General features: G+C 38.2%; 1 protein-coding gene across 1 annotated transcript in view; it reads left to right on the plus strand.

Annotated features, from left to right (window-relative positions):
• Positions 1 to 4,587, plus strand: part of prkx (protein kinase X-linked) — a 37,071-nt gene extending 32,484 nt beyond the window's left edge. The window contains exon 8 of the mRNA XM_060860428.1: positions 697 to 4,587. Within this exon, the coding sequence (XP_060716411.1) occupies positions 697 to 822 (126 nt within the window). The 3' untranslated portion in view covers positions 823 to 4,587. The remainder of the gene's footprint in view (positions 1 to 696) is intronic.
• Positions 4,588 to 16,198: the final 11,611 nt, after the last annotated feature.

The following is a 16,198-nucleotide window of genomic DNA, read 5'->3' on the forward strand; positions in this document are numbered from 1 at the left end:
AGCCAGAACTATGGGGGGTGTGGCCAGACCAATGGGGGACATAGCCAGACCAATGGGGGGACATAGCTAGACAAAATGGGGGAAGTAGCCAGACCAATAGGGAGGTTGGCCCAGTGACATTCTTTGGAGTGGGGCTACCACTATCTATAAGGCAAGAAAAGGATGCCCATTGGAAAGGATTCCAAAATATAAGCTAATAATGAACTGAAGAAATCCTCATTTTGTTATTTCTCCAAAAAGTAAATATCATTAAAAATTTTGCTCAGCTGTAACTATTCACTGTGGTCATTGTGGCCAATGTATATTTCACTTTATTTCAATTCACAGCTTCACAGAAATCTATAAATTCAGTACAAATTCTAAATGTATCTTCATGGTTTCTTCATGGTAAAAGTCTATGCTAGCTCACAAAACCTGATAGTTTTTGGGTTACATTACACTCATTGACAATTCTCAGCAGCAGGAGGAGTAAAGGAGTTAGCGTTCCAGGAAATTTCCTAGGAATTGAAAAGGAAACAAAACACAACAACAAATTAGAAAAAAAAAAATATATCCAGAAACACAAGATTAACTCAACTGTTTGTTGCCGATTGGACACAGCTGTGATTAGTCTAGCAAAACCAATTTAAGGAAAAATTATATTAATCCCAGTGTACTCATGGAGTTTGACCCTATACACTCCTCTCTTTTTTACAGCCCCCTATAGTTCCTAAGGTATCTCACGAAGGTGACACTTCCAACTTCGAAGCTTACCCAGAGGACGAGTGGAAAAAAGAGACTCCAGTGTCACCGAAAGACCTCGAGATTTTCAAGAACTTTTGAAATCGGAAAACAAGGGAACCATGTTTTCCTCCGCTGGTGCAAAAGGACCATTGCAATCCTGGTGGCCAGTCTCGATGTTCTCCTGTCGCAACTCGACTGACAGCACGCAGAGCGACAGGCCATCGTTTTTACTATCACCATCATCCTCAAGATCCTCAAGTGTGGAGAGAAGGAACCGCTATTTATTTGCGCTTATGTTTCTCTGAGCCTACTTGCAAAAAAAAAAAAAAACAAGAAAAAAAAGGCACCACTGTTTTTTTTTCAAAGGTGTCTAAGCCAAAAACATGCTAGAAGCCAGTAGTTTGATTCGGTTTACACGAACGCCTGTCACGCTAACTAGCTTTCAGACGTGTTTGTCGTCTGGTTGTGACGTCATGCGACACGGAAAAGCCAGAGAACCAACAACAAAGTGTTTACACTCTAAAGGTTCTTCTAATCTAGATGTCAGATCATTGTCATATCAATACACATCGTTATCATATTTAAAGCTTTTCATCATATGAGTAACAAGACAAAAACAATCTATTCAAGTAGAGATTCATCGATACCTCGGATTTGTTTTGTATTGGTTTTTTTTTTTTCCAGACCAAATATTAAGTCATTCTAAAAAAATGAGTAATCAGTCAATCAGGGATGTCACTCAACCGTAATATTCAGCTTTATTTCGTTTTCCTTGGGTTAGTAGTGTCCAGGAAAAGTGCACAAGTGCATGTTCATGATCTTAGGCTACTAGGCTTGTTCTTTATGAGTGAGTTCATTTGTGCAAATATCTAGCTACATTAGTTACCTTGGATGATGTAGGGTTGAGGTTGTTTCTTACAAGTACACTTTACTACAGCGGTATGTAAAGAAGGTTTTTTTTTTATGTTTTTGGCTGCGTCCAAATCCCTCATTGCCGAGGACCAATAAGGGCTGATTGTCAACAACAATACACTGGAAAAAGAGCTGATATTCTCAATCAGCTATTGGGAGGATTCTAGCTAGTGTCCCAAATCACATACCCAAAGCAGTTCTTAGGTTCACAATCGATAGCATATAACGATGTAAAGACGTCTCGTACGGGATGCACTTATTTCCAGGGATTTCAGAACAGCGTAACAGATATTGCGTCATTGGGTAGGCGTGGCCTATTTGATAATCTAACCCTAACCCTAACCATAACCGTAGTTTTTGGTTGTTTATTTGTTTTCTAAAATAAATCTACCTGTATGACTGTTTTGTCCTTCGTAGGTATGCTCTTTTTTTGAAAGAGGACGTTTTTCCAAGACCTCCGGAAACACGCCCACTTTACGTCGTGGTAACGAAACCCCTGGAATTTAGTGAATGCCCGTCCCGTATACTAGAGTCTCATGAGCCATCTTGAAAAGGTTTTCGCATCCGGCGTGTGTGCCCGCTAGCCCTGCCCTTCTTCTGCTACTAAGCAAAGCTGCGAGTTTTAAGTGTAAACCCGGTACTCAAACTATTCTCTACTACACAATGCCATGTAAAAATGTACAAGTATGCGATTTGGGACGCACCTCGAGTCCTACAAATGAATACACGGAAAACGTTATATATTTTTTTTGTTGTCGTGGTGATGTTTATTAAATTGTGGACCTTTCTAGAAAATATTCTAGAAACGTTTCATTTAATAAGAACATTTTTTTGGAAATATGTCCAGATCGCTGTCTACAATGCAAACTAGGTTCAAACTTAGTATCTCCTGATACTGGATGGTGGTATTGGAGCTTTTTTTGGAGTATCAGACTGATCTTTGTATTTGTATCGATGCATCTCTATCATAAACTCTAACAAATTTGGGTCAGAATATTGACGGTTTTGATTATTAATAAAACAACATGGTGCTTCTTGACTTTTTTAACTGGTAGCATTAGTTTCCATTGAGGTTTGATGCAGACTCGGGTAGGATGCTATCCTCGTCGTCTCTGCGTGTATGTAATGAAACTTTTAGCACTTGCCTAAGGTGGCCTTATGTTAGGATGCATAAATTGAACATCAGTTTCTTTTTCAAAAAAAAAAAAAAAAAAAAAAAGGTACTGGTGCGTTTGAACCCACTGGTGCAGTCGAATCACTTGTGACTCTGGGATATAAAATCTCTGTATAGCCACGTGAGACTTAAGTGTGCTGTTAAATTAGTAGCTTGTGTGTGTGTGTGTGTGTGTGTGTGTGTGTGTGTGTGTGTGTGTGTCTCCAAATCAAGTTCTTCCTCTCCTAGTTCTTCTTTTACTTGACCATGAACAAAATTCCCACATCTTCTACACGGGTTACACTAATTGTTACACGTTAAGAAGAAGCTCATAAAGGAGTCGGTTGTTCTTCTAGTCTGTAGTTAAAACACAAACCTGGTTCAGGATTTCATTATTTATAATGCGCAGTAAAGAAGGCGTGTAGTACAAAACTCGTTCAACTCGTTAATGCGCTCTGAAGCCACACTGTTAACGATGAACGTAAATACGTCAGTGCAATAAACGTGTAAAAGACTAAATCTGTGTGTTACATATTACAGTATTTAAAAAGGTCCCGGTTTTTAAAAAAGGACATCATAGAAGTCTGAAACTGAGAGCTTGCGGCATGGTGCGGAAATTCGTTACAGGTTAACGACAGCTGGAGGATGTGATGTATATAACAACATCCGGAGCATCGTCTGAATATACGTCATGTAAATCTCTAACACTAGCTGAGTAGGTTGGTTAGTGATTTAAAAAAAACCCTCTCTACTACATGCCAAGTGAAAAAAAAATCCTTAGTGTAGTTTTGTGTATTTGTACATTCATCCAGCATTTTCTTCACAGTATGCCTCTTTTTTTTTTGTTTTTGTTTTTGTTTGATTGTTTGTTTGTTTCTCCACAAACCCAACTAGTCAACATTCACCTTGCGGCAGCTAGTTGGTATACTAGTTAACTAGTCTGTGCAACCCGCTGTAAATTACCACTCAAAAATTTGGACAAAACCGTTTCCTATTTCTATTATATAAATATTTCTACGCCCTCTTTGGTATCTTCCCTGTCAAGGAATTGAAAATAAGTTGTAGCTGCTTATTTTAAGACACGTTCGATTCGAGTATAAACATATACATGTGCTAACAAATCTCAAATCTCTAAGAAAAAAAAAAGAGCACTCAATAGGACAATGAGTGTGTGTGTATTCTAATGTTTGACTGGTAGCGTGTAGCCTGTAGATTCATCATCAAACCGGATGACAGTAAGGAGGAAAATATATACAAATCACAGAACATGACAGCTGAAGTTTCCCTCAACACTTCAACTTAATCCACCGCATGAAGGTTCGACATTCATAACTATGGCAACTCCCTAAATATTTTGCCCCACTGAACACTGATTGTTGTTGAAATGCTGTGTATTTAAAAGTTAAAAAAGAGACTTATTTAGGTTTCATCAGTGCAGAAACAGGAAGCAGAACGATGTACGTGTTATTTTGCTGTTATCTTTCCACACCTTCTCTCACATCTTACAGTGTTGCTGTTGTTTTTTTTATAAAACATCCACCATTATCAGTTTTTTACCTCTCGATGTCTTTAAACGTTTGCGATGTTTAAGCTCTGTGAACTTAAATATTGCTTTAAAGAAAACAGGCAATTTTTATACTGATTTTTAATGATGATGTTTTTTTTCCTTGTCGTTTATTTCCTTTTTTTTTCCCCTTCTTTAGCAGTGTATGTAAAGTGGTGTAAGTGCAGTGTTACCTGCTGTTTACAAGAGCTGAAAAACAGAAATGAATAAACCTTTCATGTGGATTCTTTTGTGATATTTTTGTCTTCTTGTTTTTTTTCCTTATTTATTTATTTATTTATTTATTTATTTATTTATTTATTTATTTATTTATTTCACAACTGACTGACTTAACCAAGACCATAACCTTTTCTGTCAGATAGCATGGATTTCAATCATAATCCGTTTCAACCAAAAGTTTTATCCTATATGGAATAAACGACCCAGACTGGATCAGGAGATTGATAACACAATAAAACGACAAGCTCAGAACGAGACGTTGAATTATGAATGCTGTAACGTGCTGACGTCGTTCTATGCCAAGAGCCGTCTGAAAAGCGCCGTAGTAAAAGCTTATTAATGTTGTCGCTCATCCAAAACCTTTAACATGCTGTTATTTACTACTATTAACCCTCGGATGTTGTTCGTATTTTTGTTACTCAGCCGGTGATCGTGGGTCTGGTCGACCCGCTGCATTTTGGGGTTTTTAATTCAACACAATCAAAAATTTGATGTTAAAATACTCTACAGATGTTTACTTCATCCCAATGGCAAGCAATATAAACAGCATATATGGTTAATATTTGCCCTTTAACTTTATTACATCACATTTTTTAATTAAAGTGCTACTCGTTTTTTGTTGTTTTTTAATAAAATGTAATAAAAAAAAAGAAAATCAAATTTAATCAAGTTATGAGTGGAAAATAATCAACAAATTTACAAGGAAGCAAAGTTTTTCAAAACTATTGATGTTTATGAATATGGGTCCCACAGACCCGAACATCATACAAGGGTTAAACAGATAAAGACAGCGAGATCCAATTAACATGATAAACACCTCACCATGGCTAAAAAAACGGTGTAACTGTCCTTCATTACTATGCTTTTTAGTTGTCTTGGTATTAATTTGGTGCCATTTGTATTATTTATACTAGTGACATTGAATACTTTTGTACACTTGGTTAAATACATCTACAAGAAAAAAGAAGATTTAAGTTGTACTGGTTAAATACTTCAATAAATCTCAAAGGTTTGTTCTCTGTTCTGTCTGATGACTTGGTGCAAGATATCAGTCTGTGGTCTTGGTTTAGAATCCAATCATTTCAGTTTCACATTAGAAGAAAAAGAAGCCTTTATTTATCACATATGCAATACAGACAGGGTGAAGGGCTTTTCCAAACAGTGTCAGGTAGTAACCTTCTAGTCAGAAGAGCCTAAACTGCTTAATCCACCATGTCCCAATGTGTGGGACTCGATCCACAACCTTCCACAAGGTGAGATCCACAAGGTTCTCTTTAGACCTCTAGACTGACAGCACAGGGTCTGGACCCCAAAGCAGGTTTTATTGGCCAAATACTATCCAAGATGGTGTCTGACTGACATGTAATCACTGTTTGTTTTTTCAGCATCGTGTTTAGGGATGTGAAAATGTAAAGTCCCGATCAAAACAGACCGGCGTGCAACTGTAGATCGTTTGTTTAAGAAAATCACGCAAATTAATGAGTCTGTACGGTGAATTTATTGACATCATTTGGAAATTCAGTATGTTGGCGTTAGCAAATGATATTTGTTTATGCTTTTATAAACCTCAGATGAAAACATGAAATTGGGGCACAGAAGCCTTTATTATCACCACATAATACACTACAGCACAGTGGAATACTTTCCTTCACATAACCCAACTGAGGAGGTTCGGGTCAGGGCGCAGGGGCAGCGATGATACAGTGCCCATGGAGCAGGGAGGGTTAAGGGCCTTGCTTAATTGCCCAAAACCCTGGCAGTGCAGGGGCTTGAACCCTAAATTTCTGATCAACAACCCAGATCCACCGCCACTGAAAAGTCATTACAAAGCCATTATGAAGCCTAATTTAACTTTAGTTTAGCAGTTTTTTTTATCTACAGCATATTTAATCTCCGATAATTAGCTTCATGCATTTGACCAGGAAAAAGAGATATTGTTTTCAGGCAAAAATAAATACAGCGATTCAATGTTAAAAACATTTTATTGGTTCTTGTTAGTACTTTTATTTCCTCTGGTTTTTCAGTAAGTCTCTGATACACTTTATCCACCTGTTTTGTTTCAGCACTTAGTCCACCTCTGTTCCTTTTATTTAAAGCAGTATTTTGTATTTATTGTGGAGTGTTTTGCTTTGGTTCAATTATTTCTCCCCTCAGAGATATCTTTTAAATCCCCTGCTGGTGTGGACAAATGAGCCTGTCGACTAACGTGACACAAGACATTTCAAGACGTTAAATCGGCTTTTCAGGAAAGTTCCGTACCTCAGAAGTTCGCTTTCAACCTAATGATATTTTCGAACAGTTTGAAAAACAACAATGAGGATACAATAGTATTTTAATGGATTTTTTATGATGATAAAAAAAATTTTCAACCTCCCTTAGTACAGCAATCTATTCAATGAAATAAGCACAATATGTAAAATTGTGGGTGGCAAGGTGGCTTAGTGGTTAGCACGTTCGCCTCACACCTCCAGGGTTGGGGGTTCGATTCCCGCCTCCGCCTTGTGTGTGTGGAGTTTGCATGTTCTCCCCGTGCCTCGGGGGTTTCCTCCGGGTACTCCGGCTTCCTCCCCCGGCCCAAAGACATGCATGGTAGGTTGATTGGCATCTCTGGAAAAATTGTCCATAGTGTGTGAGTGTGTGAGTGAATGAGAGTGTGTGTGTGCCCTGCGATGGGTTGGCTCTCCGTCCAGGGTGTATCCTGCCTTGATGCCCGATGATGCCTGAGATAGGCACAGGCTCCCCGTGACCCGAGGTAGTTCGGATAAGCGGTAGAAGATGAATGAATGAATGAATGTAAAATTGTACGATAAAACTTTTGTCTATTTATTGCAGTTGTTTAATCACCTCTTTTAAATAAAATTGCCACACAGAGAGTCTAAGTAAAAAAATGGTGGTAAATAAAATCAGACACACCTCAGTACAAACATACTATTCCAAAAATTTAGCTCAATATTTAATATTTTCTCTATTTATTAAACTTGATTGCAGTTTTTTTAACCTTCTCTTTTAAATGAATTAAATATCAACACTATAGAAATAGTAAAAACAACAAATCAATGATGAACCTTCTATGTAACTCCAGTTGAAATTATTTCTAGACATTATACAATAACATTGAGTTCTGATTTCAAGCAAAATTCGAAAAAAAATCTGAATTCTTTTTGGGGTAAAATCTGTAAACCTTCACTATATGACTATGTGTCATGCGCAATGTCTAATATTTTAAAATAATATTTAAGCAGTCACCGTATTACACACGACATGTTACGTAGGTGTTTTAGCCACCATAAATCCTCAGTGGGACAACACACCTCCGTTGTGTAAACTCATTCGCTCTGACCGATTGAGCTCTGAATGATTAGATCTTCATCGTCTTCTTTCTTTATGCTGAAAGAACAAGCCGGGCTTTTTCACGCTCCTTACACACTTGCTGACCTTCTAACGAATACAGTGAGGCTTTGCAGTTTTATAAACAACTTGGATGAAGAACGAAAAGCTTCTGGAAATCCCACTTGACAAGCTCTTAACTTACTCCTCGAACCCTGCTTCCAGAGATCCTGCGGATTGATTCAGACATGTCTAATCCCTCATTTTACCAAACAAGCTCTTGAAGATTTTCGTTAATAATCATCTAATTCATTCTAATGAAACGTTATTAGCAAGCTAGGATCCTTGTTCTTGGAAAATAAAACAAAGGCGGATCTATGTTGTATGATCCCTCACCGAAAGGGCAACTTTTTCCAGCCCCTTTGATTCCAATGAAATAGTTTTGTTGACATACTGTAGCTGCCTGCTGCTTTATTGAATCCCGATGACATTTTTGTAATGACGACGCACATTTTGACACATCAGCAGACTCCTGTCTCTACAGAGCAGTGAACAAAATTGCACCTTTCAGGATAAAATTGCTTGGCATGAGGGTAGATTTAGCACCATCTCATGTCTGTAGGTTTTGGTGGGGTAGGACAGAGAATGCCAGAGATCACACAGAAAGGTTAACATTATTATTAACAGTTGACAGGTTTCTCAAAAACCACACAAACGACTTATCGTTGGAAACCTCTCTTTGCATGGGAAGCAAGGTCACCATGACAATCCTATAATCTCTATGTTCATCTCGCAATCTTTGCTATATACAGTACTGTGCAAAAGTTTTAGGCAGGTGTGAAAAAATGCTGTAAACAAAGAAAGCTTTCAGAAATATAAATAATGAGTGTTTATTTCTGTCAATTTACAAAATGCAAACTGAGCAAACAAAAGAAAAATCTAAATCAAATCAATATTTTGTGTCACTACCTTTTTGCCTTCAAACCAGCATGAAGTGATGGCACGACCCCCACAGAGCACTGATCTCAACATCATCCAGTGTGTCTGGGATTACATGAAGAGACAGAAGGATGTGAGAAAGCCGACATCTACAGAAGATCTGTGGTTAGTTCTCCAAGATGTCTGGAACAACCTACCAGCCGAGTTCCTTCAAAAACTGTGTGTAAGTGTACCTAGAAGAATTGCTGCTGTTTTGAAGGCAAAGGCTGGTCACAGCAAATATTGATTAGATTTAGATTTCTCTTTTTAGATTTTCACTGCATTTTGTTCATTTATGAAAATAAATGTTTAACAGTTCCATTTTTGAAAGCATTCTTTGTTGACAGCATTTTTTCAAATCTGCCTAAAACTTTTGCACAGTACTGTATCTTACTATAGAACTTGCTCTGTACATCAAACACATGCTGAGTGCACTTATATTAACTGTCTGTGTATCAGAGTGTATCCCTTTGCAACCCTTTTATTAATTGTCCTGCCCACTGCTCATCCTTCACTAAAACTATTCAGAGCAGCAGCATGGGTCAGCATGGTTCACACCCTTGTGAGCCCGTATTAGCTGTAGTTGCAGTTCCTATTTTTGACCAGAAGGTGCGATAATAACTCACTCACTCACTCACTCACTCACTCATTTTCTACCGCTTATCCGAACTACCTCGGGTCACGGGGAGCCTGTGCTCAGGCGTCATCAGGCATCAAGGCAGGATACACCCTGGATGGAGTGCCAACCCATCGCAGGGCACACACACTCTCATTCACTCACACAATCACACACTACGGACAATTTTTCCAGAGATGCCAATAAACCTACCATGCATGTCTTTGGACCGGGGGAGGAAACCGGAGTACCTGGAGGAAACCCCCGAGGCACGGGGAGAACATGCAAACTCCACACACACAGGGTGGAGGCGGGAATCGAACCCACAACCCTGGAGGTGTGAGGCGAACGTGCTAACCACTAAGCCACTGTGCCCCCCAGAACAAACATTTCAAAGTTTAATATTAGACGCATTTATACTTATTAGACATATTTATATTTATCCCTAATGACCAAGACTGAGGCGACTGTGGCAAGAAAAAACTCCCTGAGAATGTATAAGGAAGAAACCCTGAGAGGAACCGGACTCAAAATGAAACCAGTCCTTATTAAAACACCAGAGAGTGTGATTATAAATGATTATAAACACCAAAGACTGTGATTATAAATGATTATAAACACCAGAGAGTGTGAATTATAAATAATGTCCTGTCTGTAGTCGTATACAGTCATTTGGAAAATGAATAGAATGCGAATGAGAAATTTGAAGACAAAAGTGTCTAGCAAAAGAATTCATCTCTGCATTATTTTTCTTCAGTTCTTCAATTTCTCGAAAAGGAAATATAACAATAAGATGTATAGACCAGAACAGAACTTCTCTCACAGAAAGTTTCAAGCAGAAACAAGCCCTTTGACATCGTAAGATTTAAGCCGTAGACAAGACCACTTGTTTTCCTGGGTCAACTCCCCACCTTGTAATTGAAACACGAGTGTGATGTGATTAAAGAGACTAATGCAATGACTCGCACGCACATTTCCATTAACCAACCTTCTGTAGACCACAAAAGAGAGCGCTGGATGAAGAGCTTTGGGTCAACAACAACATCCCTCTCAACAAACCTTGACGTGAATGACAGGGTTGCAGCTCATATTAGTGCACTTAAAAGCTCGAGGTGTGATAAGATCAAAGAGGCCTGTCATCATGCACATGTACACGGCAACACCCACACTCAGAAAGAGCTTCTCTGCTGCGTCTCTCCTGCTCTGACTCCTGTATCTGGGTTAAATAGTAAATAAAATGTGGCTAATCGTACTTTGTTAATTTGAAGTGATTTTTAACATCGAAATGGTGGGGATGTGGTGGCTCAGCGGTCCAGGGGCTGGGTTACTGATCAGAAGGTTGGGGTTCAAACTAGAGGTCTTCGCAGGTCCACTTAGATCCGAAAACCCGAGGTCCAACACCAAGTTTCACATGTGCCTCGGACACGGGTCGGGTATAATAATAGCGCCATCGGGTATTTTAAAAATGAATGTGTTTTTACCGAACGGACCCGAGAAGACCTAAACTACTGTATCATCAACTCGAGTCCTTTTCCAACTTCTCCTCTGTTTGCCAAGACCGCTTGCGACATCGTGTTGCTGACGGTAAGCTAATTTTCGTTGAAACAGACCTGTCAATCAATTTTGAATCCATGCTGTAGCGGTTACTTTCGGGTCCAGTCGGGTCCAGTCGGTTGGCAAAAAAAAATTGCCAATCGGTCGGGTCGGGCTCGGGTCTAATTTTTTCGGGTTTGTCTCGGGCCAGGTCTTTCTTAAAAAAATAATAAATTATGCACGTCGGGTTTGGGTAAAAAGTGATTCGGGTCACTTCGGGTCGGGTACATTTCTTTAGAACCGAGTTTCTTTAGACCTCTAGTTCAAACCTACTGCTAAGCTATCAAGGTTAAATCCTAGAGCAAGGCCTTTAACCCCACCCGCTCCAGGGGTGCCGCACCACGGCTGACCCTGCGCTCTGACCCCAGCTTGATAATAAGCTGGGACATGTGAAAACCCAACTACATTCTCTTGCCTTGTACATGTGTAATGACAATAAAGTTGAATCTAATCTAATTTCAGAATAGATGAAGTTGCAGTAAATGTGGTTGTGACCAGCGCTGGGTGAAAAAGTGCTTTTGGAGCCACAGGTTACACATCACTATCTAATCCCTAGCAGAAATCCTTTCAGTTGACTTCACTTGAAAACTTTATAATTGTTGTTTGTTTGTTGTAACTATGGAAACGATGACTAGTCAGCTACTTTTCTGATCCGTGACTAAAAATTTGTACTCATCGTAACAACTCCATAATGATAATTATCAAAAACTCATAAGCTTTGATTTGACACTTGGGAAATCAGTGTATGGAGAGGTCGGAGTTCTTGGCCTTGTTTTGTCCTCATTTGTATTGGCTATTTATTTTCTTCGGACCAGAACACGCAGCTGCTCGGTGTGTTTTGAATGACTTTGGGAAAGAACCCAACGCTGGAGAATTGGTGTCATGCCTCCTGAGACAGCAACAGTTGCTGAAAGCAGCTTTGTGGGTTTGTTTTAGCCTAATATCAGATGTTCATTTATTTAATGTCTTTCAGCAGCTGGTCTAATTCACTGGACAGGCTGCTGACCCACATGCTGAAGAGGCAGAAATGATTTCCTTGATTTCACAAGCAAAGCATGTTGGATTAACAGCTACACAGAGACAAGTGTCTCTAACACCGGAGTTAATGAGGACATGGATACCATAGAGTATATCTTTATTACCAGCACAACAGGACCAACAAGGAAATCTCTGTCCACCCAAATGCAGATGTGGCTGAAGCACATCTGCATCAAAGTCACACTCTGGTTTTAGTGCTTTTGTGTTATGATGACCTCATGATTTTCTGCACTTCATAACCTTCATTGTTTTGCAACAAAGCTAATAAGATTAAAGTTTAAACTTAATAGAACCGGCTGTTGCAAACAATGCCATAATCGCTAATCAAAGCGTTTGTAAGACGTTTTTTATGAGCACAGTGCCGTTGCGGCCATGTGTTTAAAAACACATCGATTTAGATTTTCATTTACAATTCTGATTCCTTGCAAGATCTGTAAATACATACATCAAATCCTACAATATGTTATGTCCTTTGAGTCGGAATAATTATTAGCATATCCATAACTGACACAAGCAATGTTCGGTTTAAACTATGGGACTATTGAAAATAGCCGATATGATGAGATCATAACTAGGTCAAACTAATGCTGACTCTTTCCTGCAGTTTTTCCTGATTAAAACAGCTGCTGGATGTGACAGCTGAGTTTGGGAGTTTGGGATGAATAACATTCTTGGGATCTGGGATCAGGTCTAAAGAAAACTCTAGAGACACTTTGGGAGGAAACCAGTCGTTTCTTGTTGCTCTGATCTCAAGTTAAGAGGGATATTCATACATGAAAGTCAAATAACGGGCTTTAAGTAGAGATAGAAGAAATAGAAGAATCATCATATCATTAAGGAGTGTGTGTGTGTGTGTGGACTCCAGGTTCACAAGGATAAAGCAGATAAAAAGACATACTCATCATTACAGGTCTCTGCTTTGTAAATAAAGTAGCAATGTGACTCATCTTTCATATTGAAGCATTTACTGATTCGCGATGTCTAACTTGGAATTATCTTAGATTCCAAGACTCCACAGCTTTGTGTTTATTAGATCCAGTATTTCGTTACATTGCCATGGATGATAAACAGAATCCTTCCAATACACCACACCATGTATCATCTATCTCTTTGCTGGAGTACACATTGATTTACAAGACGAAATAACAGCTCTAGCTGTAGGTCCAATTTTCCTGTCACTACATCCACGACGCCTGTAAAACACACTCAGGTCTCGACAAGCTGACACACTTTGCAGAACAGAGGTGATGACTCCCTGCTGGCGGTGCTAAGGTGTATTCAGGAAGATGTTTTCTTGGCACCGGTTGAGGAAACGTGAAACAGACTGATAGCTGAGAAGCAGATGCGAGATTTAATAGTGTATGAATGCTGTTCTGGTTCAAGCGGAGATTTGGCCTTCCAGGCATATCATCACGTTACGGAATGTCTTCAAGTGGACGATAGCTGTTTATCGGGTTTTGAGTGGTGCCACCGGTTAAGCTCTCATACTATCATCGGCTAACCTCAAGAATCCTCATAATTTCAGAACTATTCATTGCTTTCGAGCCGAGGAGTGCTAATGAATCCCGGGTGTTTATTGGTCACATAAACAACCACACACACAGCACATTATACAGTGAAATGCTGCTCTGACAATAGAAAAGAGAAAATAGAAAAGACAAAAGAGAAAATAGAATATGAATAGAGTTATAAGAAAAATAAAATGAACCTGAGGATCCTGAGGCATCTAGAGATCTACCAGCTCCAGTCAGACTCTGCGATACTAAAGAGGAGATCTGAACTCCATGTGATATTTTGCATCTATACAACATTTATCAGACTGTATATTTATAATCACACCCTCCGGTGTCATCCATAAGAGGATGAGGTTCCCCTTTGAGTCTGGTTCCTGTCAAGGTTTCTTCCTTTACCGTCTAAGGGAGTTTTTTCTCGCCACTGCTGCCTGAGTCATCACAGACTTGCTCATTGGGGATAATTACATACACATTGTGAACTAAATCTATCTAATATTAATCTAGCATTTCGTATTCTATTAATCTTTATATTATTTTTTATATTAACCTTTTGTTCTGTGTTTATGTTCTGTAAAGCTGCTTTGAGACAATGTCAACTGTAAAAAGCGCTATACAAATAAACTTGAATTGAATTGAATTGAACCTGTACAGGTAGTGATGGGGTAAAAAAATGTAGATATTTTGTGGAGCTCAAGTTCTAAGTCCTAGTTGTGGTCCTGAATGGCCTTCAGAAAGAATCTCTTCCTTATTTATTCTCTCTGTGTTTGCCTTCAGAGGAAAAGAGAAGAGATAAGAATCCATTATCTGGATGGCTGAGATTACCTTCGCTAAAAATGCAGCTGCTTTATGTGACAAGAAAGTGTGATGAGCTTAAATGGACATCTTTTCAAATTTGTATGCCGTGATGAGACATCGCGTTGCTGAGTTGCCATATATTGGCTCAACTATAACTCAACATCTTTATTTGCAGTGCTTTTTTTTTGTTATCGTCATAATGTATGGCCATGATCCACTCTTCATTATAATCCCCTTTTCAACTACGCAGGTTTTGCAATGATTTAGAACAGCATGTTTCTATACATCACAGATTCACTATCTACACTTACACATTCAATTTGTTTGTCACATTTCCTTTGCTTGTGATTTGAATAAATGTTACTTTAAAGCTAAATCTTAACATCCCCTATGTATTTTTTACACTCTCCTATCGTCTATCACGACCATGTACTATCTGTCATCACCCGGTCATTACTGTCAAGAAGGTTTTCTGACATGAACTATGTGTGTCTTCTTTCGTAGCCTGGGGTCTTAAACAACAGCAAAACATGGGTGAACATGTTCATAGTCTCCTATTAAAGGTTACCTTAAATTTTCGTGGTTTCCTTACTGTGGAATGTTTGCAATAAAATCCTGATTGGAGATGGCAAGGGTGGCATTATAGATGAGAGATTGTGTTAATATAAATCAATATCAAGACAGGAACCCAAGAAAAAAATGAAGATGACTTTAATGTTTGATCTCATCGGTTACAGATTAGGTTTCATTCAATTAAATGACTTGTATAGCACTTTTAACAAAGGACAATAGCTTAAAAGCAGCATTATAGAAAAAAGGAAAATATAGGATAAAAATTAAAAAGTTTCAAATTAATATTTACATATTTACAAATCATATTTATCCCTAATAATCTAGGTAATAATAATAATCTATTATTATTATTATTATTATTATTATTATTATTATTATTATTATTATTATTACTATTATTATTATTATTACTACTACTATTAAAATGTAAACCTTTTTTGTTCTTTCTTTTTTCTTTTTTTTTTAAATTTAATTAATCAATTATTTAATTTAATTTATTTATTTTTTTTTTTTTGGGGTGTTTGGTTTGTGTGTTTGTTTTTTATAAAATATGAACCCCTCTGCTCCAGAAAACTCTCTAAATCATCCAAAGAGAAATGGATGAGAAATCAGAATAGTTCCTGAACTTCAGCTAGAGCTACAACTAGAGCTCGATGCAGGAAACATCGAATAGCTCGAAGTTTCAGATGCTTGCGACTTTAAATCTGTAAATGTAAACATAAAACTGAATGAGTGTGGAGATGAACACTGAGTAAAAACGTTTTATTGAGATCTTTGGATTATATTTTTCAATCATGTGGTTTACACTCAGTCTAAGTTGCTAGTGCTTTCTGTGATATTGTCTGTGGTTTGGGATGCAGTCTGTGGTGTTCTTTTGCTTGTCATCGTATCATTATGTTGCTCTTATTCGGAATACCTACATAATTGTCCTGGTGTCCTGAAAATGCACCTTATTATCATTAGACACTTTCGTACACATTATTTAACTGTCTTTCCGACTAGAATCCATCGCTGTCAAGGTTCACAAGCTGCAAGTCTTTGTCCAAATGGGTTTTATAAGTTAAACGTCCGAGACTGGAAAAGAAATCACCAGTTCCGACTCAACACAATACAGCAGATCCCATAAACTTCCATTTCCTCTATGATTATTTTAGTGTTACTACCTTTTCCTTTCTCATTTTTTTTGTGTGTCA

This window comes from Tachysurus vachellii, chromosome 24 (genome assembly GCF_030014155.1).
Source record: "Tachysurus vachellii isolate PV-2020 chromosome 24, HZAU_Pvac_v1, whole genome shotgun sequence".
NCBI classification, from domain to species: domain Eukaryota; kingdom Metazoa; phylum Chordata; class Actinopteri; order Siluriformes; family Bagridae; genus Tachysurus; species Tachysurus vachellii.